Source organism: Neomonachus schauinslandi, chromosome 13 (assembly GCF_002201575.2).
Source record: "Neomonachus schauinslandi chromosome 13, ASM220157v2, whole genome shotgun sequence".
In the NCBI taxonomy this organism is placed as follows: domain Eukaryota; kingdom Metazoa; phylum Chordata; class Mammalia; order Carnivora; family Phocidae; genus Neomonachus; species Neomonachus schauinslandi.
In genome coordinates this window covers 87,293,614-87,310,697 of record NC_058415.1, presented here as the reverse complement: position 1 = coordinate 87,310,697, position 17,084 = coordinate 87,293,614, and the positions used below count along the sequence as shown (strand labels likewise).

Genomic DNA, 17,084 nt, shown 5'->3' with positions numbered 1-17,084 from the left:
GCGAGCGCGCCCCGGCCGCCCCGCGCTCGGCCCCGCTGCCCGCCGCCTCCTCGCCCCCCGGCCGCCGCGGCCCGCCCGGCGCTGACGTCGGGGAAGCAAACTTTCTCCCTCCCCTCGGCCGCCTCGCTCGCTCCAAGTTGCTAAAGCGCGAGCTCCTCGGGCCACACGCCCCTTCTTGAAGCAGACCTCGCCCCTGCCTCTCCTCCTCCCTCCGCCGCGCCTCGCCCGCCCCCACCCTGCGGCTGCGGGGTGGGAGGGGGTCCCGCGCCGAGTCCGGCGGGAGGCTGGGGGCGGGGAGACGGACGAAGGAGGGGTGTCCTCCCTTCACCCTCCCCACCCACATCGTAACGAGTGGGAAAGCTCAGTGTTTGGGGGTTTGTTAAATCCCCCAACAAGTGTCCGCGGGAGGCGACAGTGGAGGGATCAGCAGCGACCCCCCCCCCACCGCCCCTTCCATTCACAACTTCCTCCTCAGGGGTGAAGGGGAGCGACTCTGAGACAGTTGACGGCGAAGAGCAGAACTCCCAACTCCACCCTCATTCCCCCACGCACCCCAGCTCTTTCTTAATCTGCCGGAAAGAAGCAGAAGCCGAGGTCCACCTTGGTCACTCGACCTGCCCCCCCCCCCCCCCAGAAAGCACCTCCTCCTCCAGCTGCGGGGGGGTAGGCATCCGATGGCCCCCCAACACACACCCCTAGTAGCCCATCTCCAGGATGCTCCAGGCCCTCCCCAAGGAAAATCAAGCCGGTAGGAGAGAGTTCCTAGTTTAGATACAGAGAGGATAGACAGCCAGATGACAGCCAGACTGACAGATGGGGGACAAGGTAAGAGAGAGGCAGGCTTGGGTCTCCGCTCTTGTTTTTGTTTTTCAAGGAAAGCGCAGAAAAGATGCTCTGGTGGCGGAGCTGAGGTTGAAGGCCGTCCGGATGCCACAGGCCTTTCCGCGGGCAGCTGCAGGGGGACCCGGCCCTGCGCTCCTGCTGTCCCTGAACAGCCATCATGCCAAGTCACAGAAACAAGCCCACCAGGAGAAGGCCTTCAGAGTGTCCTTTCTGGGCTCCTGCGCACAAAACCAGCCCAGTGTGCACCCCTGGGGGCCTGCAGCCCAGCAGACTGCGTTCTGCATGAGTCACTTTTTTTCCCCCAGAGACAATGGACAAGCCCCAAAAATGAGGCTGAGTGTCCCCCAAGTGGAGTTGACCAGGTCGGTCCATGGAGGTGCACACTTGGGTAGATTGAGGGTTCGGAACGAATAGGGTTCTTCTTCTTTGGAAAGCTGCCCCCAAGGAGTGCCCAGTGAGAAAAGTGGGCGAAAGGGGAGCAGTGCCCACAGTGTGTGTGGCTGAAGGATCTTCTGAGGGACCGAGCAGAGTGGGGCTGCTACTCGGCTCTGGGAACTCGCCCTGCTGGAGCGCCCACCAAGTCCAAGAGTGGGGGCTCATCCCAGGAAAAGGGCAGCTCAGCGTTCCGAACAGCTTTGGTGTCAGAGACCAGGTTCCAGGCCCAGCTCTGCTGTGCACCCCTGTGTGGCCTCCAGCGGGTCACCTTCCTTTTCTGAGCCCCAGCTTCTCCCCCTTAGGATGGGCCGAATGAAGTATCAGTCTCCCAGGCACTACGGGTATTCCGCAGTTGAAATCTTGGGCCCGGGGCCTAGAATACAGGGAGGGTACTGTCAGTATGGGCCTGTGGAGCTGGGAAGGGCCTGAGGGGCCATATACGTCCTGTTCCCTTGGATGGGGAAACTGAGGCAGCAAAGGCAGAGGCTCTTTCCAGAGCTGGGAGAACCATGGAAACTGTTCGGTCCAAGCCCTTCCATTGAACAGCTAGGTAAAGTGAGGCCCAGGGCTGAGAAGTACGGTGGTTGGGTCTCCGTCACGGTGACTTCCTCCATCAGCTCAATCATTCATTCATTCATCCTACACGCACAGAGAGGTAATGTCCTGTATCTGTGTACAATGATGGTGCTCTGGCCCCAGCCTTCTGGGTTCAAATCCAGACCTTGAACTTCCTAGCTGTGGACCTTAGAAGTCTCTTTAGACTGTTTCCTCTCAGTTATCTCATCTGTAAAATGGGCTGGTTGGAGAATTAAGTAAGTTGATATAGATATAGGTTGATTGATCAATCAATCGATCTATCTATATATTGTGAAGCACCTTGCATGGGTAGCTCAGTCGGTTAAGCGGCTGCCTTCAGCTCAGGTCATGATCTCAGGGTCCGGGGATCAAGGCCCGCATCGGGCTCCCTGCTCAGGGAGCTTCTCCCTCTGCCTGCCACTCCCCCTGCTTGTGCTCTCTCTCTCTCTTTCTCTCTGACAAATAAACAAAATCTTAAAAAACAGAACAAAACAAAACAAAAACCACATTTATTCCAAGAAGCAGTGCAGGGCAGTGATAACGAAGTCAGACTCCGGAGCTGGGGGGACATGGGTTTGAATCTTTTCCCTGCCACTTACGAGCTGTGTGGCCTTGGAGAGGTCACTCACTAGTTCCCTCTGAGGCTGATCCATCATCTGTACCTAGGGATAATAAAGGGACCTACCCAAAAGAATTCTCACGAATGTGGCATTATTATTATTGTTGTTGTTGTTACTACCCTTGCCAGTCCTGGCACTGGGGGCCGGGGTGGTATGGGGATGGCAGAGTGAGGCAGCAGACATAGGCTGCTATACCAAAGCTGAGCCCTTGAGCAAGAGCTCCAGGCCTGTTGCAGCCTGGAAATGCACCCAAGGAAACTCCAGTTAATCCCAAGAGGGCAGAACTCATTACCCCAAAGGGATACAGCTAGAAAAGAAATAATTTCCACGGTGATTTAGATCGATGCTGTGATGTGAACCCAGAGTGGGGAATGAACAGTAAACAGGATCCCAGTTGGGAACCTCAGTTCAACAAGGCCTTACAGAACCAGGCCCTGCTCCAGGCAGCGGGGATGGGGAGAAATAGAGGAGAGCAGAGACGATCCCTGCTCTCCAGAGAAGATTCCAGGGAGAAGGAGCTGATCCTTAATTGGTGGCTCTATTGGAGGTTGGCTCCTAGGTCTCTCCATGAGTCGAAGTGCATATTTACCCGAGTCTCAAAAGCTCCTGTGCTAAAAAAAAAAAAAAAAAAAGTTGATTTTCTTATCACAGAAATAAGATGCGTAATGTGGAGATTTTATTTTTTATTATTTTTTATTTATTTATTTTTAAGAATTTATTTATGTATTTGACAGAGAGAGAGTTAGTGAGAGCAGGAACACAAGCCGGGGGAGTGGGAGAGGGAGAAGCAGGCTTCCTGTGGAGCAGGGAGCCCGATGCGGGGCTCGATCCCAGGACCCTGGGATCATGACCTGAGCCGAAGGCAGACACCCAACGACTGAGCCACCCAGGTGCCCCTAATGTGGAGATTTTAGAAGACATAAGTAAAATTAAGAAAATAAAAATCACGTATATCCCATTGTAAGAGCTCTCTGACACACAACAGATATTCAGTACATTTTTTAAAAGTTGGTTTAATGGAAGAGATTGAAGATAATCACTATACTTATTCAATATTGAAGGCCAAGGAAAAGGAGTGAGCTAAAAATAACTTTAGAGTATATCTTTCTAGCTTATATCTGTATCCTAGACAGACAAAGATCATCACGCATGTTATAAAAGTCAAGCTACAATGTAACAACTTTTTATAACTTGCTCACTGTATCTCCTCCACCACTATTTTTTTTTTAATGTTTTATTTATTTATTCATGAGAGTCAGAGAGAGAGAGAGAGAGAGAGAGGCAGAGGCAGAGGGAGAAGCAGGCTCCCCGCCTAGCAGGGAGCCCGATGCGGGACTCGATCCCAGGATCCTGGGATCATGACCTGAGCCGAAGGCAGACGCTTAACCATCTGAGCCACCCAGGCGCCCCTCCTCCACCACTATTTTTAATGAAAGCCCAGTGGTACATCATTCCCTACTCTGCTATACCTCCGTACTTCTTTTCTTGATAATAAATACCTAAGATATCTGGCTGTGGTGGGCTGATATTAGCCTCCCAAAGATGTCCCAGTCATAGTCCCCGGAATTTGTGGATTTGGTAGCAGATGGAATTAAGGTATCAGATGGAGTTAAGCTTGCCTATCAGGTGACCTTAAGATAAGGAGATCCTTTTAGATTACGGTGTAAACCCATGGGTCCTTTAAAGGGGAAGAGGGAGGTAGGAGAGCCTGGATGTGAGAAAAACTCAGCAGGCCAGCACTGCCTTTGAAGAAGGAGGAGAGCAGCCACAAACTCACATGGGCAGCTTCTAGAAGCTGGAAAAGGCAAGGAAACAGAGTCTTCCCCAGAGCCTGCAGAAGGAAATGCAGCCCTGCCCAGCCGGCCTTGATTTCAGCCCAGGACTATCTGATCTCTAGAATGGAAAGTTAAAATACATTTATATCGGTTTAAAAGACAAGGCTTGTGATCATTTGTTACAGCAGCAAATAGAAAACTCACACACTGGGTCAAAGATTCTGCAAAAGATTTAAGACTTTTGATCATATTGCCATATAGCCTCCAGAAAGGTTGCATCAGTGTCTACTCCTGGGTCCCTGCGTCCCGGTTAGCATGAGCTATTTTATTTGTTTGTTCATGGCAATGTCTTTCCGGTTTTATCTAACACAGATAAAACATGCACGTGAGCTATCTGCTGCTCTTTCCAGAACAGCTTTGCAGTTCTTGGGCAAAACCTTTTGAGGACCCCCATACAGTAAGCTCTGTTGCACACCAGCATCATTGTTACTTTCAGCTCCTCGATGTTGTGGACCAGAAACTTCTGGAAGCCACTGGATGGCAGGTACTCTGTTTTCTTGTTGCTCTTATAACCCCCGTTGGGCCTCAAGAACCGGCCCCCGAACCTTCCCTGAATCCTATGGCCAATGCCGGTTACATTTCATTGTGACCTATCAGTCTCACTGGTACCAGATGAACTTCTTGGCTCTCTTTGTGATGATCTCGGACTTCACCAGGGGTCCGAGGGCAGCATGATGCCAGCCGGGGTGGCGATGGTTGCCCCCTCTGCCGGCAGGGCTGAGCCAGAGTGGTAATCATAATTTATTTTAAATTTTGAAAGGCATTTCCTGTTTCAACCTGCATACGTTGAATTATTGATGAATATTTTTGGTATATAATGACTTTTTGCATCTCTCATTTGTAAGATGTCTCTTTATGATCACTACTCATTTTTCTACTGCAATGCTTCTCTATTTCTTCCGGAGTTATATCAATGTCATTCTTTGGTCACGACAGCCTTGGCAAGACACTTGGCCGTCAAACACTCAAGGACCAGGTCCATTTCACAGATGGGTAAGCAGAGACCAAGGATGACGTGGAATCCTGAGGCTCTTCTGGGTCACCTGATCAGCTCCAGGAGCCACATACCCAGGAGCCTCTTCCGAAGGAGATGGTTTCACAGGGACGGCACACAGGCTAAACTGTGTTCACTGTTCACCCTTGTGCGTCTGGGGAATCGTAAACACCGCAGGCTGATGTGACTCAGACGTGACCAGGCATGACCGTGACAGATTGCAGGGTTCTGTAAATATTGTGTCAGGCTGCGATCACAGCAGGGCTCCCCATGTATCCCGGACCGCGGTCCACCCTGTGGGAAGTAATGCCAAGCCCAACGGGGCAGGACATTTGGCTCTCCCCCTCAGCTCTCTGCCCAGACTTTTCCCAAGCCTCAGTTTCCTCCCTGGGGATCTCCCTACTGGGATATCCTGCTGAAGTGACTGGTTCTCAGCTCTTGGCAAGGGTTGAAATATTATGCCCCTTTGAAAAATGTTTCTGCCTCACCTGCAAATCCAAAGATAGAGTTGGGCTCCATAAGAGAGGGGCTCACATTTCACGAGCGTTACTCTGAACCAGGCGTACTGTCTTGCAGCATCCTCACAACTACCATGCCAGGAGGGGAAACTGAGGCTGAGAAAGCATACGCTCTGTGTCCTGCTAAGTTTGTGAGGCTCCTAACCATCATGCCAAGTTGTTCCACGAGAATGTAGGACTAGGAAGTTCTGTATTTCTCTTGAAGAATTATGGTCTCTTCCAAAAAAACAAAACAACAAAAAAACAAAACAAAACAACAACAACAAAAAACCCCCAAAATAATGAGACCTGGCCAATCATTGCATTTCCCTTTTTGCCTTGCCAACCAGGAGCCCCAGAGCTAATGTGAAGACAATCACAGTAACTTTATCTGTCCGGATGACAAGTCAGTATATTAGCTTCTCTTTTCTTCTCCTTCCACGTGGCAATTTTTTTCTTTTTTTTAGGTTAGCCAAATGCAGTCATGAGAAGAGGGGAAACAGTGGGACAAGGAGCTCCATCTGCAACTGACTGAAATTCAGATAACCCGCTACCTCCGGACCAGCCTCCACGTGGCCTTTTTGTTTTTCCATTTCGGTTTTAGATTTTTGGGGATGCAGTGGCCTCGTGTTGGACACTTCCCAGCTGGGGGAGTGGGTCCCTTCACCTCTCTGGACTTCGGTTCCCTGGCCTGTCAGCCGGAGGTCACAACAGGCCCTACCTCACGGATGGAGTGGGCCTGGCGCGTGGGACATAGTGGACGAGCCTCACGTGCGGGTATGAAGAAAAGGCTTTGAACGGTGGGACTCTGATGAGGTGTTGTCCAGACTAGACTTGGATGCGTCGGCCATTCTGTTATGACAAACACTTCTTCCAAGCCGTGGGCTCTGGGCTACTGGGACCCATGTGACAACCAGCAGGACCCCTGTTGGAGAACTCCCTCTTGTTACAGAGAGAGAAACTGAGGCTCAAAGGGGAAAGGACCAGTCCCAAACTGGGGACCCACCTCGCGCTGCAGCTGGCTTCTGGAAGACTGCCCCTAGCATTCCAGCCTTGCCTTCTCTGAGAGTCGGGGGAAGGACGCCGGGGGCCAGGGGCACAGGCTGAGGCCCGGGGAGCCCTGAGCTTGCTTCACAAAGGTCTCTCGAGCCCTCAGGCCCTGCCCTGGCTCCCTCCCGGGCCCTGCACCATCTTGCTGTGATTACTTTGCGGTGAGTGGGGTGGAGCGTATGGGGCTCCTCATTGCACACAGCATGGGGGGGCATGTGCCAAGAAGGGGGGGCAGCGGCTGAGGACAAGGCGGGGATGGAAGGGGGGGAACGAGGCTTTCAGCTCACCAGCTTAATTGGGGATATAATGGTTATTATTATTTATAACTTGTTCTTGAACCCACGCCAGGAGAGTGTGTTCACAGCCTGCACGATCCAGGCAGGCGTTAAATAATTAAACCAAGGGCCTAATCGGCGGCGAAACTCCCCATGGGCTCCTACTTCCTTCGTTCGCTGATTGCTGATATTTTGGGGGTGAAATATGACCATTTTTACCATCAAAGAGATCAGAGTTCCAAAGGCAAGAAACGGAAAAAAGGGTGGGCGGGTCGCTCTGCCAGTTTTCTTTTCCTCTGACTTAGTGGTCTGGTAAAGTTTCTTTAGACATGCAAAGATTTACACACCTTTCTGCAGGGAGCCTTAAATTACTCCCCGATCCCTCACACATTTCCCCAAGCGCGGGAACAGTAAGTCATTGAAGAATGAACAGGCCTCCCCATAACGGCTCTGGCGGCCTTTGAGAAGGAGAATGTCTAATGACTTTTTTTGAAGTGGAGGTCAAGGTTTTTTAAATAAAACAATCTGTATTAATGCAATTTCCTTTTTAGCTGTAGCATTGGATTTTCCCCCCTCCTTTTTTTGGGGGGGGGGGAGGTGGGAGGGGAGGCAGGGGTGGGGAAGGGCATCATTTTTCTCCTGCCAGACAATATGTCCCTAATGAGATACACTTATTTAAAACTCTGTATATCATCACCCTGTCAGGGCCTGCAAGAGGGACCCTGCGTCTCCCTCTGTGTTTGTTTCAGATTAGCCGGGCTGCCGATGGCCTGCAGGCCACGGGTCTCCTGCTCCCTCCCTTCATGGAGCCTTGACCATTGCATTTTGTGCCCCTGCCCTACCACCCCACCCCCACTGAGTCACCCAGATCTTAGTACAGCCCTTCGGCCTCGGGGCCTTTCCCTTCCCCAACACCCACCTGCCTCTCGTGGCTCAGAGCTGCTCCCTCTGACTCCTGAAGGCCTTCCTGCCTCCACCAGGAGGAAATAGGGAGTTCCAGTCCCAGCTCAGCCCTTCAACCCCACGACTGTGGGCCAGCAACTCAGTTTCCCCAAACCTTCACTTCTTTATCTGCCAAATGGGGTTAACAAGAGCGACCCGCTCTCCCTCCCTGAGGGGGACCGTGAGGCTGTAAGAAGGTTCTGCCGGGCCTCCCTAGCTTCTGCCTGGTCCCCAGCTCACAGGACACGGTCACCACCACTGTTACTGCTTCCCCAGACCTAGAGCAGAACCTGCAGGCAGGACTGGCCTGTTTCCCCGCCCTGCCCCCCAGCTCACAAGCCAGATGCGCCTGAATACAGGGCTCAGTACCTCTATGACAGGTTTTCCACTGAGTGCCGTCTGGTGCTGGTGCTGGGCTGGGGCATGGGGACAGAATGGTGACCCAGATAGCCCAGAGAGAGAAGATAAAGAAGCAGCAAGAGCTGGGGATCATGGGATCATGTGGGCAGGGGGTGTGGGGAGGGCTTCCCTGAGGAAGGGGCATTGAGTGGACTCCTGAGGCAGAGCAGGATTCAGCATGAGAAAGAAGATAGGATCTCGGATGTCCAGGTGGGGGACCCAGCCTGTGCAGAGGACCCACAGAGCCTCTTACCTGACCTGTTCCAAGGGGCCCGAGCCCTGCTACAACATCCTTTTTGGTCTCACTGTGACTCACTTTCCCCTCCCTGCCAAGCTCTTGAGCTTGAATTTCATGATTAACTGCTCTGCACGCACCAAGGTCATGGGACACCCATTCCACAAATGTGTGCCTCGCTCCTTCCTGTGCCCACTCTTGGGCCTGGGCCTGGGCCTGGGACTACGCTGGGAACAGGCCGGTTCCCACCCTCAGGGCTCGCAACCTGCAGAGGGAGAGGGAAGTGGATGTTGGATAGAAGTAGGACTTCAGGGTCCCGGGGTGGTCAAGGGAGCGCCCCCCAACCTGGGCTATGCCAGCTACAGGGAAGGAGCTGGGTTTGTGGGGAGGAAGGGAATTACCCCAGAGTTTGCCTGCCCAGAGTGGGGACCATGTTCTCCCCCTACAGCCCTGGCTGGCAGGAGCCTCTGGGAGCCTTGTTTGGGCCTGAGGGCTCTGGGACCTGGGGGGAGGGGGTAGGCTTGGAGACCAGGAACAGGATCGTTAATAAGCTAAAGTGGCTGAAAGAGGGGACTAGGCCCTTGTCGATGGCTCAGCCATGGGGTGAGGGCTGGGAAGCTGTCTACTCATCCCCACACCTATAAGTACCCGCTCTGGCCCAGCTCAGGGCAGGGGCCTGGGGCCTAGAGGGTCCTGCTCCACAGGGGGCAACAGAGGGACCCCAATGCCTCTGTCCGCACCTCCCCTCTCTCGGCTGACTCATTGCCCAGGCATAGCATTCACGTTAACTGCTGCTGACTGCCCAGGCGAGGTCCTCTTGTCCTGGCCCCTGCCAGCACCCAGCACTGAGCTTCCTGCCTGCCTTCCACGCGGCTGCCTCCCCAGAGTCCAGCCCGGTGCCAGGCACCGGCAAACATGAAATAAATAGCCACCTAGTGAAGTAATAACAATCAGAGTGACCCGCATAGCCTGTCTAGACAGTATCCAGATAGGCCTGAGATCAAGCCCCCAACACACACTGCCATTCACGTGCTCTGTGACCTTAGGCCAGTCACTTCCCTCCCATCTGTAAATGGAGGATCTACGCCTCAGGGTGTGGGGACGATTCACCCCACAATGGGTGTTTCAAGCAGGCCAGGGGCTTCATAAATGCTGGCTACCTGAGGGACCCTTGGCTCGGTGTGTTGATTTCTGGAATCCTCTGGAATTACTCTCTTGGTCCTTTACCTCTTATCACCGCTGACACCTCCACAGCCAAATCTCAAGGCACAGCCTGGCCCCACACCCCTTCTTCGCCGGCCCTCCCACCCCATCTCCGTCTCAGACTTCATCTCTGTTCTCTCCCCTCAGTCTGTGTCCCCGCCTGTGGTTTCTCTCCGCCTCTGCCAGGAATCCGATCCCAGAGGAACCAGTACTCCAGGGCTCAACTGTGTTCCTTTTACGCAGTGACATGGGAAGGGGGAAGGAGGGAAGGAGAGAGAGGGAGAGAGAGAGAGGAGGAAAAAATCAAAGCCCACATATTGGTTCCAGATGTGGTCTTCTCTCATAGCTTTCTCCAGCAATTTAATTAAATTCCCCCAGACAGCCAGGAGGGTTTCTTAATGATCAAATTTCCCGGCTCCCCTCCTCGAACGGGCCCACTCTGTCTCCCTGACGGATGGCCGACCAGATTCTTCCTGCGTCCGCTCTGCCAAGCAGGGCCAGTGGGGGTGGAGTGGAGCACAAAGGACCCTGTGCCCACCTCTGCCCTCCCTCCTTCCCCAAGGGATCTGAGCCCTCCCTTGGCAGAGCCTGACCGCGCCTGGCTACAGCGGCTGGAGGGGGCCCAGTGGTCCCTTCCTTTGAGCTCTCTGCCTCTGGGCTGGCCTGCCAAGAACTGATGCCAACTGGGCACCAGCCGGCCTCAGATGGGAGAGTTTCTGGGATCAGGACTCTGGGCTCATGGACCAGCCAGAGATGGGGCAGGCTCCGACCTCCTGGGGACCCTCCCCACACCCATTTGGCTCAGAGAGGGCAAGGCCTGGGCCAAGACCACACAGACCTGCTTGCCAAGGACAGGAGAGGCGGAGGCAGGCTGACCAGCATTGACGAGGTGAGGATATGCCAGGGAGAGGCCTGGGCGCTATTTTTTGGGATGGTTACCCCATGTGAAGCTAAAGGTCACTCTCAGTAGGCCTCCTGATTTCTGGAGCAGGAAGGCACGGAGGCAAGCCCCGAAACCACCATCCTCTCGTGTAGCTGGGGCAGGGAGGCTGAGAAAGGGAAACCCTCCTGTCTTGGGGCGAGGGGCCTGAGGGGCTCTGTATGGACTGAACATTCGTGCCCTCTGAGTTCATATGTTGAAGCCCTAACCTCCAAGGTGATGGTATTAGGAGGTGGGGCCATTGGAAGGTCATTAGGTTAGATGAGGTCACGAGGGTGGAGCCCCCAGAATGGGATCCGTGCCCCTCCAAGAAGAGGAAGAGCCGTCTGCATGCATTCTCTGCACACGCCCGCAAGGAAGAGGGGAGCGCGTAGCAAGACAGTGGCCACCTACCAGCTAAGAGCTGAGGCCTCAGGATGAAACCTAGCTTGCTGGCACCTTGATCTTGGACTCCCCAGCCTCCAGAACTCTGAGGAATAAATGGCTGTTGTTTAAGCGCCCCCCCCCCCCCCCCCGCCAACCTCCGTCTATGGTATTTTGTCATGGCGGCTCGAGCAGCTAAGACAGGCTCCAAGCACCTTTTCAGCCTGTCCGCCTGGGCTTCACCTCATCTGGAAGAGCAGGGCACCAGGACCGCCTGGCAGTGTTTGTATGGAGCGCGAACCATGTCAGGGAGGAGGCTGCCCTTGGAGCAGGGGACTCTGGCCAGCAGGGGTGGGGTTCCTGGGTGTCAGGGTCCCCAAAATGCTCCTCGGTGCTTCTTAGGAGAGCAGATGGAAGGAAGGAGGGGACAGGAGAGTCTTCCCCGGCCCGGCCAAGGTCCTACCACCCACTCCTCCTCCCGGCCTCCTGGTCCCTCAGTTTCCCCCCCTGAGCCCACGGAGGGTTAGGCCCCTGAGAGCAGAGAATCGGGGCCTTGTCCTTCCACAAAGGGCCGAGCAGGCTCAGGTCATGAGGGTCAGGGGTCAGGGTGGGGTCAGGGTGTGGGGGAGGGGGAAGGAGGGGAAGGGAGGGGGGGCAAGCAGAGAAGTGCAGACAGGAGGAAGCCCCGGGGGCACCGGTCCCTGTGACTGCAGTCCCGTTCCCTTCACAAATATGCCCAGCCCTCCATCTCCGAGCCTCGGTGCCCCTGGGACGTGCCAGGGGCTGAAGCTGGAGGCTGTCCACCAAGTAGAGAAAGCAGTATTCCTTGTGGCGGATTGCCACGTTGTCCAAATATCTCACTTTATGGAAACTCAGCCAAATCAAAAGAGGAGAAATAAAACGGGGGCCTTTCACCCCACTTCCCCCTTAAGGGCCTTATAAGGGACAGACCTGGCTGCTGACAGGGGTCTGGGGAGGGTGAAGGTCCTGGGAATGGAGCAGGACCAGTCGCCCCCAACCCCGGGGCCGCCCTCCTGCGTGTGAGCTTGTGTATGTGCGTGAGAGAGACAGAGAGGGTGTGAGTGTGTACGATGGTGTGTCTGAGGAAGTATGCGTTTGCGTGAGAGAGGGTGTGTGTGTGAGAATATGTTGGCGAGAGTGTGACAGGGTGTGAGAACGTCTTGTGTGACCAACACACATGTGTGAGCGTTCAGGACAACGTGTGAGAGTCTGTCGCCTGAGTACATGCGTGAGCGTGTGCGAGCGTGTGAGCAAGAGCGTGTGAGCATGCGAGGGCCGGGGCTGGGCTGGTGGCAGGCGTCCTGAGCAGGGGCTCCGAGGAGAGGTTAAGAGCCAGGCTCTGGGTGTGAATCCAGACTGGGCCCCTCGGGAGGTCCCTAGCCATCAGTTGGCCATCAGTCTGAGCCCCAGACTATGATGTGGGAATCCTGCTCCTGCGTCCTTCCTGGGTGTTATGACTAGTCAACGAGATCACGAACACTGAGCTTCTAATCCAGTTCATGGGACACGGGATGAACTCGACCAAAGGCTGTCATTGTTCTCAATGTATCACTCACAGTCAGGCTGGGCCCTGTGGCGCCCCAGAGGACCGGGGAAGAAAATGAATGATGTGCTAATCCAGGCTGGGAGGGCCCGGAAGAAGGGGATTGGGGGTGGCCTCCAGGGCAGGTGACCTGGGTGCTGGGAAGGACGGCGCTGGGAGGAGGATTTTGTGGACAGAGCAGGGCCTGGTCCTGGTGCTCACGGCCTTCCCTCCAACCCTAGGTACAGGAGGGGGGTGCGGGGCCTGATTCCCTGCCTGTGGCTGATTTAGTGTCTTGAGTCTCAGGCAAGACACTCACTGGTAAAAAGGTAGGAAATACACAGAAACACAAAGAAGATCCATGTGCCCCAGATCCCAGCACCCAGAAAGAGCTGCCACTAACACCTTAGTATGCGGCTGTCCTGCTTACGGGCCCGTGCATGCACGGGTACACATACACATACCACGTTTCCCTAAGTGGGAATCATACAGTACCCGCTATTCTTGGACTCGCTTTGTTGAACTGCTACAGGACAGAGTCTCGTGTGGGGTACGGCAGCTATTATCACTGTCGGTGTTGGACGGCTGGAGAGGCTAGACTTCTCTCCTCGTGTTTGTTAACAGTTTTTCATCCTTTGGGACTCACCTGTGCATGTCCTTTGCCCATTTTTTTGTTAGTGTTTTTGCCTTCTTCTTGTTGATTTTTAACAGTTCTTTATATATTAAGGTTATCCCTCTCTGTACATCGGACAGTCAGAGGGACTCCCAAACTCCCTGGGGCAGGGGCAGACCCAGCCAGAGTCTGGGCTCTGGGTGCTTGGCTCTAGGACCCCCAGCCTGCCTAGGAATCCTGGAATTCGGCAGCAGGAAGTGGCTAGGCTGGTAGGGCAGTGAGAGGCAGTGGCAAGGAAAGAAGAGAGAAGGTTCAGAACTTAAATCAGAGGCTCTGAGTGACAGAGCCTTAATGGGAGACAGATGGAGGAAGTAAGGTTGCCCTTGCTGACAGGAGGGAGGTCAGGGGTCAAGGAGTTTTCTAAAGACAGGAGCCTGGGCGACAGGCAGGCGGCAGGGCCTGGCTCCACAGTGTGGTGCCCAGGGGCTGTGACAGAGCAGGGGTCAGCTCCTTACTCCTGCTTGTGCAGACCCTCTCAGGCCCACACCCAGAGTTGCTGCAGGACATCCCACCCCTGAAGGCCAGATGTAAGGAAGAGCACCCCCACCTCCAGACCTGGACTGGAGTCTCAACCTAGCTGTGCAACGTTGGGTAAGCCTCCAAACCTCTCTGAGCCTGTTTCCTTGTTTGAAAATAGTATAATACCATCATTTACTTAATGGGATTTATTGAGATTAACACAGTGCTTGGCGCATCAGAAAGGCTCAGTAAATAAAAGCTAACTCATTACCGTTCCTTTACTGGTCGCAAGACAATTAGAATTTTCTTGGGTTTTTTTTTTAATAAAGATTTTATTTATTTATTTGAGACAGAGAGAATGAGAGAGAGAGAGCACGAGAGGGAAGAGGGTCAGAAGGAGAAGCAGACCCCCCGCCAAGCAGGGAGCCCGATGTGGGACTCGATCCAGGGACTCCAGGATCATGACCTGAGCCAAAGGCAGTCGCTTAACCAACTGAGCCACCCAGGCGCCCGACAATTGGAATTTTCTTGTTGGCAGAGCCCACCAGCAACACAAGGACCTCTTCATTGGCTCCAAGACTGTCAGAGCTGAAGGGCCTTCGGGTTACAGGTGAGGAAACTGAGACCCAAAGACCAGAAGGGCCATGACAGGGGTCATCCATCAGAGTGGTCTTAACTGTGTCCTCCAAAGAGACATGTTCAAGTCCTAGCCTCTGGTACTTTTGACTGAGATCTTATTTGGAAATAGGGGGTTTTGGTTTTTGTTTTTTTGTGGGTTTTTTGTTTTTTGTTTTTTTGCAAATATAATCAAGTTAAAATGAATTCCTACCAGATTAGGGTGGGTCCTAAATCCAATGACTGGTGTCAGTTAGAAAGGACAAGGAGATCTGGACCGAGACACAGACACAGGGAGGAAGGCCATGTGAACACAGAAGTGTGCAGAAATGGGAGTGGAGCTGCCATGAGCCAAGGAAAGCCTGGGGCCACCAGAAGCTGGCAGAGGCAAGAAAGGAACTTTCCCTGGAGTCTTTGGATGGAGCTACGTCCCTGCCTGCCGACGCTTTGATTTCAGACTTCCCGCTCCCAGAACTGGGAGAGAATACATTTCTGTTGTTCCCAGCCACCCAGTCTGTGGTGCTTTGTTATGACAGCCTTAGGAAAAGAGTGGAGCCAGGCAGAAGCAGGCCTCAGCCCAGGTGGTCCCCCCAGGTCTGTCCTGGACCCCATTCTAAACAGGCCTCCTCCAGTTACTCACCACGTGCCCAAGCGTGCCCCAGTCCCCCGATGTGTGCTACAGAGCAAGTGACCCTGAATCCAATGGGAAGGGCTGAGAAGCCTCTGGGTTGCCTGTTGGCTGCTACATCACTCAGGATCTTGGGGTCAAGAAGCGAGGAGTGGACCCTTAAAATAGGGGTAGACATTCCCAACGCCCCCCCCCCCAGGGTAACACCTGGGGAGACTGAGGCAAACTTGAGCAAGTGCCCCATTCAGATGCTCATTGTTGCCAGATGGGAGTTTGGGCCCAAGTACCCAATCATCTGATTTTATAAGATAAGATGGAAAGCTTCATATCAGTGTGAGCAGCATTTCCCAATGTCACTCAAGAAGACACTTCTTGGGGCATCTGGCTGGCTCAGTCAGTTAAGCATCTGCCTTCGGCTCAGGTCATGATCTCAGGGTCCTGGGATCGAGTCCCACATCAGGCTCCTTGCTCAGTGGGGAGTCCGCTTCTCCCTCTCCCTCTTGCTATTCCCCCTGCTTGTTTTTTTCTCTCTCTCTCTCAAATAAATAAAGAAAATCTGAAGAAGTAGAAGAAGGAGGAGGAGGAAGAGGAGGAGAAGGAGAAGAAGGAGAAGGAAAAGGAGAAGAGGAGGGGGAGTAGGAGGAAGAAGACACTTTTCTCCTGGAGTGAGAACCCAGGCAGTCATGTACTGGGAGCCATGGACCCGATGGTCTGCAGTCCCTTCTGCCAAGCCCAAGCTGCCCACCCCCACCCCTCCTTCTGGGCCTTCTAGGCAATAGAGGCAGAGACAAAAAGGTGTTTTGAGTGCCCAGTGGGGATTTTGATAGCTGGTCATTTGATCAGCGCAACAACCTTGTAAACTTAACAACAATAACAGCTAGTAATTAATTATGCAGCCCCTGCTGCGTACTAGACCCTGCTGGGTCCCCATAGCCAGGCCTGGGGGGAGTGCTTTGGATTGGGTTTCCTTGGTAAATCTGTTCTGCTCTTGGTGGGGGAGCCGAACATACACATCGGATTGTCTTCAAATGCCTCTCTAGACCTTTTCTCCTTCACTCAACAACTCTCACCTCTGGCAGGTGCCAGATGGGAGAGACCTCCAAGGGCGCATGGGGTTGGGCGCGGGGGTGGGGGGAGGCCAAGGTGCGATGCGAACGCTGGGACCCTCACGCCTCTTCAGAAAGGACTTTCCAGAATCATGAAGACATCAGGGCTCCGATGTGGGACTCGAGGCGGTCGAGGTTCACGTGGATGGCCTAAGGGAAGATGCCTAAGCCCCAGAAAGTGGCCCCAGGCTTGGGTTCCTTCCTGCTAGACTCCAAGTCCCTGACACTCACAGAGCTCTTGATCCAAGATCTTGGATGGGTGCGATTACCCCCGTTTTACGGGTGAATAAACTAAAGTTCACTGAGTCCATCAGAGCAGGAAGTGGAAGGAGCTAGCCGCCTGCAGGGCCAGGAGCTCCGGGGGACGGGGACCGAGAGTAAGGAATTGTCCTCGCCGCCCGGCGGGGTGGGTGGGCGTCCACTCAGCGTGCGGGGAGGCGAGAGCCCGGCCAAGCCGGAAGAAGGCCGGGTCGGATCCAAGTCCAGGGCGGCTCGGAGGCGCCCGGGGCTCCAGTCACCTCCAGGGCCCGGGGAACTCGGGCAGCGGCCGGCCGGGGCGCGCAATGGGCGGAGCTCGGACGGCGCCCAGCGGCCGCGGGCGGGATCGCAGGGCGGAGCAGGGCCACGCCGGGCCGGGGCTGGCAGAGGCGGACCCGCCTTGAGCCGGGATCAGGTTTGCGGCGGGGGGCCGCGCCCTCCACTCCACCCGCGCCGGCCCCGCGGATACCCTCCAGCTCACGCTCCGGGTCGCGCCGCGGTCCTCCGAGCCCATAGGAGGCGCTGTCGCCACCGGTCGCTCTCCTGGCCGGCGCGGGCCGGAAGTGCGATCTGCGAGGGTCACTTCCGGCGCGGA

The 17,084-nt window shown here is 54.6% G+C and overlaps 1 protein-coding gene across 1 annotated transcript in view; it reads right to left on the bottom strand.

Moving 5' to 3' along the window:
* The window catches only part of PRRX2 (paired related homeobox 2), a 51,148-nt gene extending 46,166 nt beyond the window's left edge, over nucleotides 1–4,982 (bottom strand). The window contains exons 1-2 of the mRNA XM_021691562.1: nucleotides 4,963–4,982; nucleotides 4,706–4,866 (exon numbers count right to left, since the gene is read on the bottom strand). Coding sequence (XP_021547237.1) covers nucleotides 4,706–4,866; nucleotides 4,963–4,982 — 181 coding nt within the window. The remainder of the gene's footprint in view (nucleotides 1–4,705; nucleotides 4,867–4,962) is intronic.
* Between the last annotated feature and the right edge of the window lie 12,102 nt (nucleotides 4,983–17,084).